Raw genomic sequence first — 15,050 nt, forward strand, 5'->3', positions numbered from 1 at the left:
TACTACACACTGAATGAAAGCCCTGAATGTCTACTTTTAGGAGGAAAACAAATATACAAATATATACAAATATAGTTTGTCAGTAATTGGCTATTGAATGCAGCTTGCGCCCACCAGAGAGGATTTCAGAAAATGCATGGACCAGAAGAACTATTATTCACAAAATAAGGCCTATAGCGAAATGTACATACTATATACCGTATGAAACAGAAGACTCTCTGCTTTCATAAGAAAAATACTTCTACTGTAATAATAATGAAAATCACACCCCTGTGAAGTGAGCAGTGCAATGTTGCGCAACATTGCACTGCTCACTTCACAGGGGTGTGATTTTCATTATTATTACAGTAGAAGTATTTTTCTTATGAAAGCAGAGAGTCTTCTGTTTCATACGGTATATAGTATGTACATTTCGCTATAGGCCTTATTTTGTGAATAATAGTTCTTCTGGTCCATGCATTTTCTGAAATCCTCTCTGGTGGGCGCAAGCTGCATTCAATAGCCAATTACTGACAAACTATACATGGGACCATGTGTATTTGTTTTCCTCCTAAAAGTAGACATTCAGGGCTTTCATTCAGTGTGTAGTATGTATATGATATTATTTGTGTTCATTTTTATATCTGTCTGTCAATGTCTGTCAACTTCAACCTTCCATATCTCTGCTGTTTTTTCAAGCGAGCAGCGTGCCTTCAAAAGCAGGTTTTAGAAAAAGGTCAATATCTCCAGAATGGAAGATGGTAGAATCATATTTTTTTTTTTAAATTGAAGTGGACATGTTTGGCCTACTTTTTATTTATGCGATGTGATTCTCGCTATAAGAGGCCCCTCGCTGTGGGCCCCTAAAAAGTTCAAAAGTCCAATGTTAATCGCTTAGCACCAGCAAGCCTGAGCAAATAGAAAACTCTAGCATACAATGTGTTAAAGTGGTATATATACCACTTTTCAATAATATTTTAATACAATATTTTAGGAAGGTGACATTATGGCTTTCAGTGATCGCCCCGAAAAGAGCTGATCGAGCCTCTTGATGCAACCGCAAATGCATAGATGCAAGCATGCCGACTTTCTTTAAGTCAGCACTTGTGATGTGTAATAATAAGACATCACATGGACTGTAGCCTATATGATCAACTAAAGCACGGCACCACTATGCTCTGCGGAGTGATATACTTTATATTAGATATAATGATATATAATGATATATATGACGAACAGTAAAAGCAGCCTGTAAATGCATATTACTTTTTCTTCACTATTAGATGGTCCAGTTATATCCAGGGGAGAGGGACAGGTGGAATTAACATCATCATTGGGATCTTGTCTCTGTCAAGCTGTTATACCAGAGCCACAGAGTAAGACAGAGTTACTTCGTTCACTTCATGGGGCCAGTCCAAGTCTATGTAGGGGCCTCTCCTACATAGACTTCTATTGACAACAAATTGGGACAAGTCCTGGACCGGAAGTAGGCAGAAATGCATTGGACCCAGGCAACAGCCCCAGCTGTAAAGATCTTAAATCCCTTTATTTTAGATCACTTTGTAGTAATCGTACAACATAAACATTACAGAGACTTTAGTTGTCACTGTACAATACTTTAAAACAGTTGTCATGTTGCACACAATGCCTAAAATAGCACTTATTTGCGCCGCCCTCGTTGAAAACAATGTATTCCAAACTCCACCTTGTCCCTCTCCAGGCTCCATGAACAACGCTTATGCTGCCCCCTCGATATCGTAACTCTTCTATTAGATGGCTCTGGTCCAGTTATAGCCAGGGGAGAGGGACAGGTGGAATTAACATCATCATTGGCGTCGTGTCTCTGTCAAGCTGTTACACCTGTCTCCAGCGTCTTCCGTCGGCTTGTCCTGCTGCCGACCCCGGGCGTTGGCGGGTCTGTGCTGACAGCAGTCCCAGCAGGTGTAGCATCAGTGTCTGTTGTCATAAAGCTAACGTTTGGCTCCGCTGAGGTCTCGCATACACCATAGGTGATGTCGCTTTGTCAGGCGTTTACAACAGAGGCTGTTCCCTGGACAGCGCCTTATGTAAACGTGCATTTGAAAATATGGCCAGTATAGGCCTCACAGTATAAGTGTATGATAAAGGTGGTAAAACTGTCTCATTTCTAAGCAACTGCATTAACCCGTTTAGGCCTGACATCGAAATGAAAAAGAAATCTTCTAAATCATTTTTTTATTCATCTTTTTCTGAAAAACCTATGTTTTTCAGAAAAACATGGTGCTCAATATTTCATGTCAGGGACCCTAAAAACTATATGTAATTGGCCGCCGACCCCCATCTGATAATATGTTGTTCCAGTGACCTCCCAGAAGCAAAGATTTGAGTTAAAACGTTCGCTCTGAAAGAATATATATTCAAAGATTTGAGCCACATTTTCACGATTTTTCAAAAATAGCAGACCTACAAGTTGCTTGTAGATCTGCTATTTTTCAATAGCTAAAGTATAACATAATGATTAAAACACCAATAGGGGTTCCCGTACAGAATGGATTAATGTTGTTACAGTAAGTGTGTTGTGTAGTTTGCATTGTTGTATTGTGTGACCGTGTGGAAGGAAATAGACAAACAATGATGTTCAATATTTTCCTTCTTGTCAGAAGCCATGCAGGACCATCTGTCTCCCACTTGACCATCTGTCTGCACAGAACATCGACACAAGCATTGTTTAATACAGTCCTGGAATAAAAACAAGTTCCAAACTGCACTCTGTTAATTAACATAAATAAAAATAACATAAACAGAATCCACTTTACTGGGCACACGCACGCTTGAGATTATTACTTTGGAATCATTTGCAGTTTTCAAAATATTTAACCTCAAGCGCCCAATGCATTGTCAATGGCCATGGCCATTTAAAGGGTAGCAACAGCAAAGAACACAAATATATATCTTTTGCAATGCTCTTGTAATTTACAAGAGTATGCCAGATTGGGGAGCTCACGGAGCCAGATTTGCTCATACTGTATGCTGAGCTAGTGCCAGGTTTCGATGCCTAATCAAACCCTCGGAGCACCTGCTATGCCCCGCTGATTTACTGCTTTTTCCAACATGACAGCCATGTTAACACACACAATGTCATTTACAGCTAAACATTGCTCTCAAAAATGTTTTTGAAAACATTTGAGCGAGGAATAGACGAAGCAGTAACCCGAAAATTGATTCTATTTGATCAACTCACTTCCTTGTTTTCCGACTGTGCTGCAGCCGGGCAGACGCCGGCCAGGAAATACCTCGTTTTTTGTTGCGCTTTGGATCAATGTATTAATTTATAGAGGGTGATTAACCACCTCCGCTATGTGTCGGTGGTTAATCATCCTGTCGGTGATTTATCTATAAACAATGACCACTCAGCCATACATTATCCCTTGCGTATTAAACGTTACTCACCAACAATACAGCTGAAATGCTGTATGAAAAGTACATGGTGTTTGTTTAATGAAAATCCACCGTAGACATGATATGAGCTATTTTCTGTGTCAAGACATTCCATGCAGCTGATTATTTTTCAAAGTGTGTGAGCTGCGCTTGTTTGTACTCTGGCCCTATACATGATTCAGGAGGCAGCAGGAGCTTGCGTTATTGCAAACGAGTGCTTCCAAACTCCCAACACTTATAATAATCGCCTGCACGGAATTTCTTGACACAGAAAGTAACTCACAATACGTCTATATGAAACAAACAATTTGCAGATAGAGGATAATTCAAGCCTTTCGTACAGCTCCACTGCTCCAATGTTGGTGAGTTTAACTGGTTCAACAATCAGATAGGACTTTTTTGTTCGGATGTAGGCCTACTGTATATGGGCTGTCAAAGTCTGGTGTTGCAACTCTAGATTCAACCCACCATTATACTAAATCTATTTTGCAAATCGTGGCTAGTCTGAGCAGTATAGGCCTACTATAGTGCTTACAATGTCAGTGCTATCCTCTTTTCTTTACTTTCCATGTTTGTTACTTCTACAGCTTTTGACAGCTTTAGTAATTGTTACTTTGCAGATTTTATTAATACAAAAAAATATATGAGCTTGTAGGATCTGCTATATTCTATACATTTGAGTACTTTAATAATCTACGCCTTCCAAAGAGAGGGGAGACATTATGATTGTCAAGCAGCAAAATAACTGGCTTCTCTCGTTCTCTGGTAGCTCTGGTGTGATGCACAAAGTGCTTCAGCAAAACTAATAAGTATTTTTCCTGCATCCCGAGATCCGGACAAAGTGGTCCTTGAAGTTGTGGGGACTATAGTGCCCCGTTTTGTCATTGCGCCAACCTGCTTCCTTCCTCGGCAGGCAATGACCTTATCCGGAACTTGGACAGGAGGAAGGGTGCTTGTCTCGTCCATGTTCCAGATGTCCTTTGCTTGGAAGCGGTTGAAGGGTGAGGACCTTGGACAGGTTTTGAAATGAATTGTGAAACTTTGACAGGATTGTGGCTGGTCGCTCTTGAAAGGCTGGTGGGCTGAGTATGCCGAAGTGACAGCTAGGGCAGGCTTCCACTCCAGGAAGCTTGTTAGCCAGTTATTTTCCCAGCAGTGTTGATTTCGTCGACTAAAACTATGACGTCGACTACCTTTTTTCGCTGAGGAAATCTGAATGGAAACTAAATGAAAATTAAGCTATGATGACTGAAACTAAGACTACATATATTGACAATTTCGTCAACAAATAAAAACTAGACTAAAATGTTAGGAAGGGACTAGTGGACAAGAGATCCAGTAGAAATCATTTTACACTTGGTTGCATGCTGAAAATAGCAGATCAGCGACGCGTTGTGTGGTTGTAGATCGGCTATTTTCAGCAAGTGTAAAAACATTACGATGGCATCATGGCCCGCCAAAATACATTTTAGTCGACTAAATCAACTGTAGATTTATTCGACTAAAATGTTATATTTTTGTAGACTAAGACTAGACTAACACTAAAACATTCCAGGTGACTTAATGTTACTGAAACTAAATGAAAACTATTGAAGAGACTATGACTAAAACTAAAATGAAAAATTGCTGCCAAAAACAACATCCATTTGCATCTATGCTCCCTGGCTGGCCAGCTGAAAGGCAATCCTACACGAACCTGATGACATCAAAGGTGAATTCATCAGGTTCATTGTCCATGTCAGTTATAGTCATAAAGTCATACATGTTATGTATCTTGATTTATGCTTTTATTTTATTTATTCCTGCTTTGTCTTGCACTTTTTTTGTCATAACCGAAAAAAGTTAATTATTACACATTTTATGGAACTATAACATTTTTACAGCAACGTATAGTCGATTCTCAACCATTTTACTTTCAAGGAGCACCAGTTCATGCATTAGTCTAGAGACTCCTGACATGGGTCAATAGTAATAAACTAATTCTTAATTCATCAAAAACAGTGAAAGATAAAACCTCAGTTGAATCTATTAGTTAAATGAATGCCAACCCAACAGGTAGAGGAGACGGAATTGCGACACGTTGTGAGCTTGTAGATACTGTATCATAATATACATTTTGTTAACCATCTCTTCAAGAATAGAAAATTCGCACACGTGCCACCTGAGCGGTGCAACGCTACAGTGTTTACGGCCAGGCCTGGATTAGCCTGCAGGAGTCCACCTAAGCTTTCTATGGCATAGGCAGCTCCCGGCAGGATCCGCCGGAAGAATCTAGACTCAGATGCGCGACATGAGACTAATTAATTAGAGCGACAGAGAGAGTGTGTGTGTGTGTGTACGGGTGTGCGTGTGTGAGTCAAGTTAACAAAGGTGCAGATGATCAGAAATCAGCAGAGAGTGAGCGACGTTTGCGCTGCTCTATGCTGAATTGAAGTGGACTCGGTCCCAGACTTTTTTCTCCCTGGGTTTCCGAGGCTAGGCCTCACTACAGACCTATACTAAAATGAAAATAAATACTGAACTGTTTAATATAACCATTGTATTTCCTTTTTGAGATTCCTGTCTCGTTGGTTCCATGAGGACCTCTACACTGAAGCCTAATAAGCTCTGCTGGGTAGACCTGTCTCTTTTAATTGTAATGTTTCCACTAGCTGGATAACGGAACAAAACAGACTTCATTATATTGCAGTAGTGCATGTCTTCGCCAGAGGCAAACACATGCATAATCCCTTTTTATTTGAATAAAATGGGAAAGAAAACAGGCCAACACATATTAGTTATGATGACAAGAGCCATCATGAGAGAAATTGCAAAGTTTTTTTAAGGAATGTGTCCAACTACTTCAAGACAACAATACAGGAGGCAAATCGGTTTGTCATTGTATCTCCTTTATAAACACAGGGAAATGTAGAGTCCTCAACCTGTGTTATTGCATGGCTTGTTTGTTAGTTCACATTGGCATGCCTTAGGCAGATTATTGTGTATAAATCTCTCACAGAAATCCCATTATGCATGATAATTCTTGACTTCAATAATTCAAATTAAAATAATGCCGTTAATAAAACATAAATATAATTAATTTATGTGACTGTAGAAAACTAAAAATATGCCAGTTTACTCATACTTTGGCTCCCAGCTACCTCCTGGGAAATAACTGGTTTGGTGCTTACACTGAGAAGTGTAAAGAAGTGCTGACGAACAGTCGGGGGATGACTAAGTGGCATATGTCCCGGTAAGAGTTTGGACAGAAGCACGGATTGGTAGGCTCCTCTGCAGCCCAGGTGAAAGTAATTATTCCCAATATACTGTATACTATACATTATATACGGTATATAGAGAGAGAGCTCTAGGGTAGCCATCTTCAATATGCTGCCCGGTTTTCTACTCAGCAGTTTTTGGGGACTAGTGTTAATCAGCAAGTACATTCATGCACTTACAATTCAAAGAAAGCAGCTTCGGAGTCCATTAGCCATTATGATTATTAGATGGCAATTTACCTAACTGCTGTGCACATACTGCACGCACGGACGCACACACACATATTGGCGTCAGACCTAGCCATGGTTCACATGACGCGCATACTTTGCGAGCGGCATGGCTTAACTTCCGCCTGTTTTACGCGATCACTACATTTACAGTGAAAACGTAAATGTAGTAGCCTACTCACCACGTAGGCCACGGGTGTACCAGAAATTTGCTGGTACACCAATTAGCATTGCTGCATTCCACATTGTTTACTGAAAGGCATTTTTATCCGAGCTGTTTTTTGCCTTTGGCTGTGTGAAACACTGGGTGTGTTCGATATACAGTAGGCACGCTGACCGCACTGCCAATACAGACTTATAATAGGCGAGTGCGCTCCCGGTGTGCAACTGTGAGTTTTCCAAACAAACCCCGTTTGAGAAAAGTAGCCGCGGGGTGCTCGGATAAAAATGCTTTTTTTTAAACAACGCAGGATTATGATTATGACAGTCATGTTTCAGGGCTACATCAGACCCAAAAGCAGCATATCACATGCAGTATCTCGTATGGAGCATTATACTGTACAGTAGTTCACTACTGGTCCACAGAGTGGTGTCTCACTCTGCCTACTGTTGACCTCTGGGGCCTCGATGTGAGCACCATCGTTTCTCACCACCCTTGAAGTTTGCAAACCAACTGCTGCTTCATAATCTTTATAAAGTGATGCAAGACAGAGTACAAGTCCTTCTGACCAATCCTTAGATAATCAGAACCCGAGTGCAAAGCATCCAGGCCAGCAGAGAAGCCCCTGCAACCATGTCATGGGAATTAGTGGTTCTTTGCAATTCAGACCTAAGAATCCCTTTGTTTATTTATTTTTGTTTTAGTTTTTAAACAGCCCTTAGCACAAAGATGTGAGGATATGACTCTACGACCCCTTCCATCTCGCAACGCTCAAACTCCTCCAAACAATGGCTGAGGCTCTGTTGGAGAATGCCCACGGCAAACGTTCCCACACAAGCATATATTGTACACTATCCCTGGATGGCTTTTGTCTGTATATTTACAGAAAAATAAAATAAAACTAGAAAAGTGCCCCTCGGGGCACAGGTCTCCACCAGGGCAGGTCCGGTTGTGGCCTCCTGGTGGTGCTATTATAGGCCAATGTGAAAAGGGTGCCATTTCTTCTTACGCCTTGGATGGCAATTGGATGATTTGAGGCATTTTGGTTTGGTCAGTGCATGACGCTTTAGGAGGCAGGTGAGCTTATAAGAATCAGGGCAGGCTAGCTTAATCGGTGGTGCAGAAAACACCAACAACATGATGTTTGACGTGATTAAAGTGGGTTGGACCTCTTGCAAATAATGGTTAATATAGATTTATAATATAGTTTTCTATTAATTTTGTTTTTTTTGCTTTTTGGGCGCGTCTGTCAGAGACATTCCCAATAATGCTGTATAACAGCATAGTATATGTTATGTATGGCTGCTTTGCACAATGAAAATACGACAGCCACGTACTGGTAAAGACTGTTGAAGTGTCAAGCTTATTTTCATATTCTCTTTTGCTCCCACTCATTCGTTTGCATGACGTATAAGGACTCTGTAATGTGCCCTGCTGTATATTCCAGGTACAGTTCTGCACAATTGTGCACCAACAAAAACCCTTTTAAATCCTGAGATTGTTGTAGCGATACAGTACAGCGAGGTGGACTGCAGCACGGCAGCAAGTGCAGTGAATCTCCATTTACTGCCAGACCCAGGCATTGAAGACAAATGGGGACAAAAGCTCTCTTTAATTACTGGTGGCTCCTCAGTGGTGCCACTGTGGCGTTTCAGCGTAGAGATGACTTCCCATGATATAGCTCTCACCATGTACAGCTGCCTATATTATAAAGGCTGTGGAGATTAAAAAAAAAAAAAGCATGATGTTCTCTGGGCTCTCTGTCTGCAGTATACTCGACCCATGCCACTACTGACCATAGTCACAGAACACTTTACCAGTTAATTATAGCGCACCCTCTGTGCTTGTCTTTTAGTTACAAAATTGTTTCCCCATGGCTTGTGTTGATTTGATTTAATTAGGTCTTACAGAGACAGCACCAACAGTAACTTCCCCCCTGGCTTGATAATATTAATAAGACTTTAATAATAAGACTTATGGAGAAGCAAAGCCACCGTGACAACTCTACCTGCAAACTCTCCGCCACCTGTCTATTCTTGTAATGAGCTATGGTTTCATCTGTGAAACGGGAATGCAAATCACATTTATTAGTGTGTGATTGAAAACTGGCAAGGCAGAATATTCAATTCAGTACCGTGCTGCCAACAAGGAGAGGAATTGAAAAAACGACCTTTACAGCCTGGCACCGTAAAGCTGACAAAATCCTACTGCAAGCCGCCTGGTTCCTTTTAAAACGCCTGGGGTCCAAATCAATTTAGCATATTAAACACCCGAACTACTATTTGGAAATGTACGGTACACAATATAAACGACACACCACAATCAACAGTAATCATGAATAAACTCCACAACACATGAATCGACCAGAATGACAACTCGAAAAGACAATGTAAATGCTGCTTGCACACTTTTCACCTTTATCTCATTGTTAATCAGATGTGGGCCTGTCTTGTCCAGTGCTGGAATACAGCCTACCTTCAGAGCCAAATGGAAAGGCAAACATGACAATGTTTCAGTCAAGTTGCTCCTAACACTTAGACTGCGGCCGTGTGACCACAAGTGGTAAATAGCTTGCGTGGGGCCGGAATTGGGAAGATTACTACTCAAGTACTTACGTTTCCCCCGCTCGCAGATGCCTTGCAGACCTCTATTGTAAGAGAAAGGGCTAATGTTAGCATTAGCTCAAGCTAGCTATCTTTCTCGAGAAACGTTTGTATTTCAATTGCGATGCGATTAAAAATGTGAAATCAGATCCGAACCTCGGATGTTTGATCAGCACAACGGACAGCGACCTATAGTTTTCGAGAAATGAGCCAGAGAAGATCCTAATTTTAACACAGTATAGTCTACGCATGCGCGGGCATGTTCTGTGCATGTAAGATGTTGCCTAGCAACCGACTCAGGGCTAAAAGTTGTTTTTAATGGTGCCGTTTCAGATCCATATAAAGCGATATAAAACGTGTCATATATACTATAAATCGCAGACAATGTGTTAATGAGTCAAATTCAGTTACATTTCATTGGCCATTTCCCATTGGACGCCTTCAGGAATAGTGACATTGTGGACTCCATATTTGGGCATGGCTGACACAGAACTCCATATTTGGGCACATCATGATGTCATCATGATGCACTGAAACACAGCTCAACTATATAGAAGCAGTGCATCTTCATTGAGATTAGAAGCATAGCTGTTATCTGTGGCCTGAAGACGTTAATGTTGTGGAAACTCCTGATTTCCTGACACACAGCCAACAGTGACAAGATGGGCCATCAGCAGATTCACTGGAGTAACCCCCGAAAATATGGCAAGGGATCCCGATGTTGCCGGATCTGCTCGAACAGACACGGACTGATCCGTAAATACGGACTCAATATGTGCCGCCAGTGCTTCAGGCAATATGCTAAAGACATTGGCTTTGTTAAACTGGACTAAATCATTTTGCAGTAATCCTGGTCTCTAAACGTTCCCCTCCATTAGGCGGGGGGGGGGGGGGGGGGGGGGGGGGGGCGCCTGATGGAGGGGAAAATAACTGGTCGGAATAACGTGTTCCCTCCACGCACCGGTGAAACTCACCCCTGTCAGGTGAAAAGAAGCAGCTTGGACTCCTCATGCATAGAAGGAAGCATGAGGTCAGTCCCGCTGCGCCCCCAGGTTGGCAGAGGAAGTGTAGCGCCCAGGATTACATTAGATGTTTGACAGTGACACTGGGTGAAAAAATGGGTTACAAAATCATTAAAAAAAAAAGCTGGACTAAATCGATGCCTTGCCTGGGTGAAGTGAAATCTGTGAGGCAAAACCGAGGTGGAATAATTCAGAGAGACAATGTCAGACAGTGGTTGCTGCAGCAGTTATATTTGTTTTTGTCTCCACCAGGCCGAAGGCATGGGGGGAGAGTATGTTTTGCACTCCGTCCGTGTGTCCTTCCATCCGTCCTTCCGTCCGTCCGTTATCAGCTAATCTCCGGCACCGTTGGCCCGATCCATGCCAAACTTTGCACACACACTCCCTGGATGCCAACAACAAACCTGTGCCCCAAATATTCCTCAACGGCCTGTTATAGCGCCACCATGAGTACACATTTTATCCATACATCACACAATTCGGTATACACTATCTCCATAGTCATGTGATCAACATGGAGCGGCACCATTTCCCATCTTCCATCCTGATTGGCTAAGATTGGCTTCCAAAGCTCACACGATTGGTCCGTTTCGAAAAAATGCCACAAATCACAAACGCAGTGTGCAATTTCCGTGAAATTATACACGCACATTTCCACTAGGCCGAGGACAACATGCCACAATTTTTTCCCCCAAATCAGCCTCACGGTGGCGCTATAACTGTTTTTAGCTATAACTGCATCGATCTGTATACAACTTATGGATGCGCACTCCCTAGAGGCCATGGAAAAACATTGTCCCTGCATCCCTCCACATCTGCCGGTTATAGCTCCACCATGAGGCCCATTTCTGTAAAACACATTGCTTATGTTAGTCACACAGATTTCATCCAAATCTCACGCGAATCGGTCCACATGATCTCTGTAGTCATGTGATCAAGACGAGTCTGTTGGATTTCTCAGATTCTACACTGATTGGCTTACACACTATCTCTATAGTCATGTGTTCAAGACGGATCTGTCCGATATATAATTTTCCATCCTAATTGGCTAACATTGGCTTTCAACGTTTGCAGGATTGGCCCATTTTGAACAAAAAGCCTCAAATCATCCAATTGCCATCCAAGGCAAGAAGAAATGGCACCCTTTTCACATTGGCCTATTATAGCGCCACCAGGAGGCCACAACCTGACCTGCCCTGGTGGAGACCTGTGCCGATGGGCACTTTATCTAGTTAACTCTGATTTGAGGTCCAAAACACTGAGTGTGAGGCACATGGTGCATACAGAGAGTCTTGGAAGGAACCAGTATTTGATTGTAGCGTGAGAGGATTAAACACTCCTCAGAGCCTTCCATGTCTCCGAACCAATTTTATATCAGGATTTTGGATGGAGTCCCGTGGTAACACTTATCCGAAACACTGCCGACGCCCTGCTGATAGTCAATTAAGACTGTGCCAAGCTAGACACGGGGTGCCTTCATGAAAGTTAAAAAAAATAAAAAAAATAAAGAATTTGCACTCCGTTGACAGTTGAGTAAAACTAGAAGGTTAACACAACCCTCCAAAAAAGAAAATGGGTGGTAGATTATTTTCCTCTAGTAACAAATGAAATGGTTTATCTCTACTGTAACCTAGTTACAGGTATCAAATCCTCCAGCCAAATAAATACAGGTATGCTTGCAAGCAAAAACATATGTTTTGTATTGTATTTTCGCCTATACTGTAGGTCTGGAATGCAGTAAAGTTCAACCCATGCATGCTGAACTTTCATAGTTGGTGTGACAACTCCTTCACTTATTATAAAATACACGGCAGGGCAGACTGAAGAAGATACAATAGGAAGAGATCAGTACACGATTAACTCAATGGGAAATGTAAAAAAGGCGGAGAGGCTGAGAATCAGTGGCATGCACAGATAGACACTTGGGGGTGCTAGAGCACCACCTGCCCTTGCCCTTTGGACAGCAATGTGCCCTTTTGAACCCCCCCCCCCCCCCCCCTTTGTAGAATGTACAGTATGTGGACCATGGTGACATTGATGAATTCTTGATTTAAAAAAAAAAAGCTTTTAAAATATTATGTATGCCCCAAAATCTATAAATCTCACACTATTAAGGCAACCAACCGGCCACAGTTACAGAGAGAGAAAGAAAAAGTAGCAGCAAAGAAGCAAAGAAATAAGAGTGGCTGTGGTTTCCTAGGAGTTTGTCCAGATAATGTGGTGCATAAAAACTAAATGCTGCTTCCCCAATTTTATTTTTAGGCACAGAAAGCAGCTTTCTCAGATGACCTGAGCGATCTGGATGGTTCATTATATCGCACAAGATCAGAAATGTATTGCAAAACATTTCAATTATACATTATAAGTATACATCAGATGAGGATAAACCATGCAAGAAGGTAAACTGCTTACAGAGGAATAATTTGTTGTCGCTGGATGCTACTATCACAATGTAATTGACAGTGACAAATTGAGAGTGTAGAGGAATAATAGAATGAATTCTTGTTATCTAAACATGCTACATTGTTTTCCGTGAATCTAAGGATAAGATAAATCATAAAACGCTTTTCTCTGAATGCAACAACAAATTGGTACATGGCAAATTCCATGGCTCCAATTCCATATAGCAAACATAGCAGGCAAGGCAAGCAAACACAAACATCTCTTGATGCTGTGTAAGTGGTTTGAGAATTTGTTTTATAAAAATAATACCAATAATAATGAAGAATAACACAATTATACGCCTTTTTATTAGGGTGACATTTCAAAAGTACTGCACTTCCTCAGAGTATTGCATTATGCATGGCTTTTTGCGGCTGTTTGTGTTTTGATTGTTTTACATTTGCTGTCATAATTTTATGCCATGACCTCACAAGCTTATAGTGCGGAGCGCCTTGACGCCTTGCAATATGAGAAGCGCACACACACACACACACACACACACACACGACAATGTACATGTTTATTGTACACTGTGCACTTGGCTCATGGAGTGTGCTCCAGAACCAAATGCAATGTACTCTCTCTATGTGACTCTCTTTGCTCTCTCAGCCTCTATCGCTCCTTTCATTTCCTAGAACCCCTGTCTTTCCTTTCCCCATCCCCCCCCACCTCCACCCCTCGCTCTCTTCCACGTTAATTTATTTCCATTTTTCCACCTGTCTCCTCCATCCAGTCACATGCTCTGTCTGTCCTCCAGTGTCCTTCTGCAGCTGGTCATTTTCAGGTCATTTCCCTCCATGATGAATTGAGTCATAGTAGCAACACTTGAGCTGAAATGCACTCGCGGTATGTGGACGAGGGACAAAGACACACACACACACACACACACACACACACACACACACACACACACACCATTCCCTCTGTCGGCCAATTCACAATGTCCTGATGAATGGTTTTTAGTCCAAGTTCTGTTTTTCATTATGGTGCTCTGAACCATCCAACAAATACAAAAGAAAATTCAATAGGGAAGATAGCAATTTTATATACAGTATAAAGAGGAAAGACCTCAGGTGTGTCTGTGTACTGTCACTGTAGCTATTAGTTTGGAGGAATCTTCCGTTTTACCTCAAACTTCGGTTTTGTTCGATCTGTTATAATATTGATTTCCCAAAAGAGGACATCTGTATTGAGCAACGTGTCACTTAAAATGATGCATGAAGCGATACATATGAACCCCTATCGCATGCCATGTCAGGAGGATCCATGTTGTTATGTTGTTTCTCTTGTGAATATAGACATTGGCATTTTAAAATGGACAGTCATTTACTTCCTCTGTCTCTGGTTTATTCCAGCATTGTCTTTAGCGCTCTTGTCCTTTGTCTCGGCTGTTCACGGCGTGACATACTGTATGCAACAGTTAATGTCCGTCTGTTACACAGGTTTGGTTTTTTTCCCCACGATTTTGCAACCCACATTTTTCACCCAGTGTCAATTATCTAATGTAATCCTGGGTGCAACACTTCCTCTGCCAACCTGGGGGGGGGGGGGGGAGAAGTTTCCCCGGCCGGACGTAGCGCGTGGAAGGAACACGTTATTCCGACCAGTTCCTTTCCCCTCCATCAGGCGCCCTGGCTGGCCAGGGGGAGATAGTTTAGAGACCAGGATTACTGCATGTTTTTGTGAGGGTACCTACCCTAGGAGACATGGGGTAGAACATGCAAACTCCACACAGAAAGGCCCTTTCACCATTCACATTCCACAAGTCTCTAGGAATCTACTGGAGAGAGGGAACACATTTCTAAGAAAAGATATTGTGTTTTTCGATGATGGTGGAAGGTAGAGTGTAGCCTGCCCTTAGTGCCCTATACTGTCCAGCACGTCGGAACCCACAATCTGCCGCAGGTGTTCAGTGACCCCGTGCACCTGTGGATGGGTACAT

General features: G+C 42.0%; 1 protein-coding gene across 1 annotated transcript; it reads left to right on the plus strand.

Moving 5' to 3' along the window:
- Nucleotides 1-10,300: 10,300 nt before the first annotated feature.
- On the plus strand, nucleotides 10,301-10,477 carry LOC310854194 (small ribosomal subunit protein uS14-like; the record flags this gene model as incomplete). The annotated part of the gene is made up of 1 exon (XM_083758733.1): nucleotides 10,301-10,477. Exon 1 carries the CDS (start codon nucleotides 10,307-10,309, stop codon nucleotides 10,475-10,477), a length of 171 nt encoding a protein of 56 aa, XP_083614859.1. The 5' UTR covers nucleotides 10,301-10,306.
- Between the last annotated feature and the right edge of the window lie 4,573 nt (nucleotides 10,478-15,050).

This window comes from Protomyctophum parallelum (assembly GCF_964188405.1).
Source record: "Protomyctophum parallelum genome assembly, chromosome: 23".
NCBI classification, from domain to species: domain Eukaryota; kingdom Metazoa; phylum Chordata; class Actinopteri; order Myctophiformes; family Myctophidae; genus Protomyctophum; species Protomyctophum parallelum.